This window comes from Doryrhamphus excisus, linkage group LG19 (genome assembly GCF_037039965.1).
Source record: "Doryrhamphus excisus strain RoL-2023G ecotype Guam linkage group LG19, RoL_Dexc_Guam_v1.1, whole genome shotgun sequence".
NCBI classification, from domain to species: Eukaryota; Metazoa; Chordata; class Actinopteri; order Syngnathiformes; family Syngnathidae; genus Doryrhamphus; species Doryrhamphus excisus.
The window spans coordinates 2,426,881-2,432,575 of NC_136375.1; the positions used below are offsets into that span (position 1 = coordinate 2,426,881).

The following is a 5,695-nucleotide window of genomic DNA, read 5'->3' on the forward strand; positions in this document are numbered from 1 at the left end:
TATTATTAAACACCCTGAAATACAATTTTGTAGAAGTTTTCGCTTAAAATTTTGGTAGCATATCATGCAGAAAACTGTACGCCGGGTAAAAAAATTAGTAAAAATACCAGTCCGAAGTTAAATGAAACGTTATCAGCATATTGTTGACCAGCCCGAAAGTTGGACACTACTGAACTGATGGAAATTTTAGAGAAAAAAATACATCAAATTTTGCGTTAAATGTCATATTCCGAATTGTACAACCTCACGGGTGCGCTTGAATGCATAGGCAAGAGAGTAAAAACGCACATTAATGAGTTAAAAAGTGAGTTTAACTCATTTTACGGAAAAATGTGCCTCAAAATTATTACAAAATGTTATATTTATATATTGTGCCATATTATTAAACACCCTGAAATACAATTTTGCTGAAGTTTTCGCTTAAAATGCTGCTAGCATATCGTGCAGACAAACCAGTAAAAAAATGATAAAAAAATACCAGTCCAAAGTTAAATGAAAAATTATCAGCATATTGTGGAATAGCCCGAAAGTCGTACACTACTGAACTGATGGAAATTTTTGAGAAAAAAAAAATACATCAAATGTCGCGTCAAACGTCATATTCCGAATTGTACGACTTCACGGGTGCGCTTGAATGCACAGACAAGAAAATCAACATTCCCGGTTATCCGGTTCCACTGAAATATTTGATTAAAATAAGCCTCAAAAGTCGCATCGGAAGTTCTTTGCAGGTTAAAAAAAAACAAAAAAAACGACTCGCCCCTGCTTTCATTTCATCAACGTCACGTGTCGTGAAATGGTGAATCGTTTTACTTTGCCTTGATTCACCGCACCGGAGTTTAACCCTGTAACAGATGATTTCTATTTGCAGTGACGGAGGTGGGAAAGGGGTTGGGAAGGGGTCGGGAAGGAGTTAATAACCGCCACCCTGGATTGACTCGGAAAGTCCCAGCAGTGATGTTAGCAGTCCGGCAATTAGGAGTAAATTAATGACAGAGCAGAAGCAGTGGATGGGAGGATAGAGCATGAGTAAACAACAGCTAAAGCCATCATAAATAATTTATCATGTCTGTTTTTTAACACTTTACTCACTTTAACTTGCAGCTCGGAAGAAACAAACACGGCTGCAGAGCAAAAAAAAAAAGAGGAAGAAGAAGAAAAAGAAGAGGGGAGGGAGGAAAAGTTCTGAAAGTCGACGCCCAGCATGGAGGCTCCTCCTGCTGGAGGATTATAAGGCAAATGTCGGGGCGGGACGGAACCACTGGGGGAGTTCTGCAGAGGGGTCACAAACACACAGGACGGATCCGCAGAGCGCGCACTGCAGCACGGCAGTCAACTTCCAAACAAGCCCGCCGGTTTGGTTGTTGTTGTTTTTTTCTTTACCCCCCCGCCCCCCCTTACCCGGAGAAACTTTTTTTTTTGGTCGTTATAATCATGAGCACGGCTGTGGTGTCGCCTTTTTTCGATTTCGAAGCCATGAACAAGGTAACTTTTTTTTCTCTTTTTTAGCGTTTTCGTTGCTGGTTTAGCTAGCTAGCTAGCTAACTTGCTAGCTAGTGTGGAGGAATGATAACCGCGGCCGCTTTCGTTGTGATTTATTTCTCCGTTTCCGCTCCCAGTGTGTCTTACCTTTACTTTCTGTTTCTTTGACGGCGTTTTCGAAGCAGAAAAGAAGGTTTTGACGTGCTTTCCGTAATATTCGCAAACATTGAGAGTCCAGTTGAGTTGAGTTGTGTGCGTGCGCAACTTTTTTTTTTTGTTGTTTAAATCTGATCCCAAATCAGCCACATGCTCGCTAATCATTCACCAGATTTGTCTGGCATTAACCCGCTACGGATAGATTAGCTGTCTAATATTTGGGCCAGTAACTTAACAACAACAAACTAAAAACACGGATTTTTTTGTTTCCCTCCAAACGCATCACAGCTGCTTATTAGTTGTTTTGTTGTAAAAGTGCACCAAGAGCCAGATGGTTATCTTTTAAAGGACGCAGCTTCCTTTTGTGGGCTCGGTAAGCAGCACCAGCGGCGGCCTCTCATGTGCTCCATTTTTCGGAGCCAGCCGCACATTCCCGACCGGGGCAACCAGCCAAACCAGCTGCCGCTCGGTTCTCCGGGCCTTGCATCCGCTTGTCCGAGCCAGGAAATACTTCTGACTGTTTGTCTGTCTTTGCAGAACAACAAGCTGCTCAGCTACAACAGCAACTTGGGTTCCCAACACGCGGTGACGGTGCCCAACGCGGCTATCCCCAGCCCCGCCGGAGCCCTGCTGGACAGGAAGGCGGTGGGCTCGCCGTCGGTGGGAGGCGTGTACCAGCGGCGGCACTCTGTCAGCAGCACCAAGTTCAACCAGAACCAGTTCCTCAACAGCCTGAAGGCAGCCGAGCACTCGGTGCTTATTTCCGGCGCCAACAAGGAGAACCGCTTGCGGGACCGCTCCTTCTCCGAGACGGGCGAGCGGCTCCTCGGCAAGTGCCTGGGCCCGGCCAGCCCCACGGGCGGCCAAGTGAACTCCAGCCGCTACAAAACGGAGCTGTGCCGCCCCTTTGAGGAAAACGGCGCCTGCAAATACGGCGACAAGTGCCAGTTTGCCCACGGCATCCACGAACTACGCAGCCTGAGCCGCCACCCCAAGTACAAAACGGAGCTGTGCCGCACGTTTCACACCATCGGGTTCTGCCCGTACGGCCCCCGCTGCCACTTCATCCACAATGCGGAGGAGCGCCGCGGACCCCCCGTGAAGTCGTCGCCCCCCTCCGGCGAGATGGAGCGCCCCCGCCTGCAGCACAGTTACAGCTTCGCCGGCTTCTCCAGCTCGGCGGGGCTCAGAGACAGCCCCACTTCCGTCACCCCGCCGCCCATGTTCTTCCCCGACGAGGTCCCCGACTGGCCCAGCAGTAACCCCTTCACCTACTCCAGCCAGGAGCTCGCCAACCTCTTTGGGCCGAGTCTGGGCACCGGGCCCGCGGGCCCCGACGCCGGCAACCCGGCGCCCCCGTCCCCGACCGGCACGCCTCACTACTTCAGACCCATGTTGGAGTCCCCTCAGATGTTTGAGTCCCCGTCCAGCCCTCCGGACTCCCTCTCGGACCAGGAGGGCTACCAGAGCAGCTCCGGGGGCAGCCTGAGCGGCTCCGAGTCGCCCACCCTCGACACCACCCGCCGCCTGCCCATCTTCAGCCGCCTTTCCATCTCCGACGACTAAACGGCGACGCCTTATCTTTACACGCCGATCTGTTGGTTTTTTTTGTTGTTTTGACGCACGAGGAGAACGGCGGCGCGCCCCCCCTTTCTACCTCCCGCCGAGCCCCTCGCGGGCGGCGTTGCTTCCTTGTTGGTGCCACGAGGATGTAGTGGGTCGAGGGGAGCGTCGGCTAGTCGGCTAATCGGCTAATCATTTCACCCCCTCACTGCTAATCTGCACAAAGCCTTTTTTATTTTGATGTAGGAACGCCAGAGTAGCCCGCCATGTGTCATAGTGCCAAAAACGAAAAAACGGCGACAGGAAACGGACACGAAAAAAAAAAAATCACGATGTTTTTGGTTTTTTTTCCCCAAGTGCCGCTTGTTTTTTTTTTTTGGTTCTTTTTCATCGCTTTTTGCGCTTGAATGTGTAGCAGCACAAGTGGCCTTGGACAAGGGGAGTGAGTTGCACTAGCCGCCCCCACACCGCCCCCGGCCCCCTTTCTTGGAGTGAGCGAGCTTGCTCGTTAACGACACGGAACAAAAAAGACGAGCCTGAAAAGATATCAATAGTTTAGCGGCAGGAGTTCAGAAGAAAAAAAAAAAGTGCCTGTGGGGGGGTGGGTGGGGGCGGGGGTGCGTGTTTCCGGGTGAATGGACTACTGTCCCCCGCCCCCCCCCCCCCTTACCCACCCACCTCCCCTTCCCCCTTCAAATAGTGTCTTATGTAATTGTGATCTGGGTGAGTCTGCAGGAAGGACTTTGAACTGGAAGTTGGTCACCCCGGCCCCCTGACCCCCACCCCCACCAACATCTCCGCCCTCTCTTTCATCCTGTTGCTGGTCACTGGCTTTTTTTTTTCCCGGGAACTTACCTGTAAGTGGCCCCGCCCCCTTTCCCTGTGACTTGACATGATTGGATCTCCAAGCTATTTTTTTTGTTGTTGATGTTGCCCCCCCCCTCTTTTTTTTTCTCTCTTTATTTGATAATTATTTTTTATTAATGTTATTATTACGGTTATTGTTGTTTAAAGAACTTTCCAGACAGAAGGTTTCGCTTGTCACTGCTTATTTAACTTATCAGAACATATTTATTGGTGATCATATGCATTTTTTTTGTTTAATTTTTTTTGTATTTATCTGGATAATGAACAATAGAATATATTTTCTTTTATGTTAAATTATGATCTTCCATATTAATCTAAAGATTGTGAAGACATTTGTCGGTTTTCCTTTTTTTTGTTTTTTTTTGTCACCCCTCCCCCTTTTCTCCACAGTTTAATATATTGTACTTTTTTTGTTCTGAAACTACACTTTTTTTTGTCAAAATTAATTTAAAGCGAGAAACTGCGACAAAAAAAAATGCTTTTTTTGATTATTTATTTCACGTCTTTGTTTGTGCTCCCTGGAAACTGCAATTTTTTTCTACCCCCCCCTTTTTTTTTTTTTTTTTTTCTTTCTCACGTCTCTCCGACAGTCGTCGTTATCACGATATTATTCCAGTACTTTCTCCGCTCCTGGCTGGACGGTAGAAGTAACTTGGGTGCTTTTAAGTGGATTTTTTTTCTTGTTTTTTTTTTTTTTTTTTGGTTCCACCCAGTCTGCTGTGACCAAATGGTTCGAGTCCCCCCCCCCCCCCAAAAAAAACTTGACTATTAAAGTGCCTCTTTTGAATACATTCCAGGTAGCAAAGGCTTAGTGCCTTTTTATATTGGATCATGGAGGACTTTTTGGTTCCCCCGTTTGCCTTCACACATTTTGGAAAAAAAAGGGGGTGAGCAGATTTTGGGGTTTTTTTGAACAAAAAAAGTTTAAAAAGAAACTGAATGTATTTTTCCAGCCATGTTTGTTCACTACAGTACTTTCTGTGAGTTTATATGAAAGCCTGTTTGTTTTTTTCCCCTTTTTTTGTAAGTATTGATTGCAGTTAAAAGTCAATAAACCCTGTATTTTTGGAAAAGTTATAACATGGTGTGAGTCTAAAATACTTTTAAGTCAGGGGGTCTCAAACTTTTCTCAAACCAAACCAAATTTGGTTCCAATTTTCTACAAGAAAAGCTCTGATAAAACATTCCACTTATTCCACAAAATAAGATGAAAAATAAATAAACAAATCAAGAATAAAGAAAATCAATCAGTAATAAATCAATATAATAATAATAATAAAAACTTAAGAAACCACATATAGTTGGTGGGTAGACAAATGATTATTTTCATATTAAAATGAACAAAGCATTATTAGAGCCCTGTAGACATGACAAAACACGACTATAGTCACATTTATACTTTTTTTATTTACAACATATTGCGCAACTGCAGGGTCTCGAGACACATGCTAACTCGCAAACTAGAGAGCTAGCGACCTAAACGGTAGCCTTCAAGTTATTTCCTTTCAACTTAAATAGCCAAAAACTTACCACTTCCACACGGATAGGGAGGATAACTATTAACAGTTATTTAACCTTTAACATGAACATTAATCAAACGTAATAATTTTTTCTAGGTACATGATAC

At 45.6% G+C, this 5,695-nt stretch overlaps 1 protein-coding gene across 1 annotated transcript; it reads left to right on the forward strand.

The window, feature by feature from the left end:
• The first annotated feature begins 919 nt into the window (after nt 1-919).
• zfp36l1a (ZFP36 like 1 zinc finger CCCH-type a) lies at nt 920-5,148 on the forward strand. The gene is made up of 2 exons (XM_058056510.2): nt 920-1,485; nt 2,176-5,148. The coding sequence occupies exons 1-2, from the start codon at nt 1,240-1,242 to the stop codon at nt 3,202-3,204; spliced, it is 1,275 nt and encodes a 424-aa protein (XP_057912493.2). The 5' UTR covers nt 920-1,239; the 3' UTR covers nt 3,205-5,148.
• The last annotated feature ends 547 nt before the right edge of the window (nt 5,149-5,695 follow it).

Excerpts from the sequence above, each read along its gene's own strand:
- zfp36l1a (XM_058056510.2), top strand. The coding sequence starts at position 1,240 with ATGTCGGGGCGGGACGGAACCACTGGGGGAGTTCTGCAGAGGGGTCAC. Across the intron at positions 1,486-2,175 it reads ATTTCGAAGCCATGAACAAG|AACAACAAGCTGCTCAGCTA; the intron begins GTAACTTTTTTT and ends CTGTCTTTGCAG.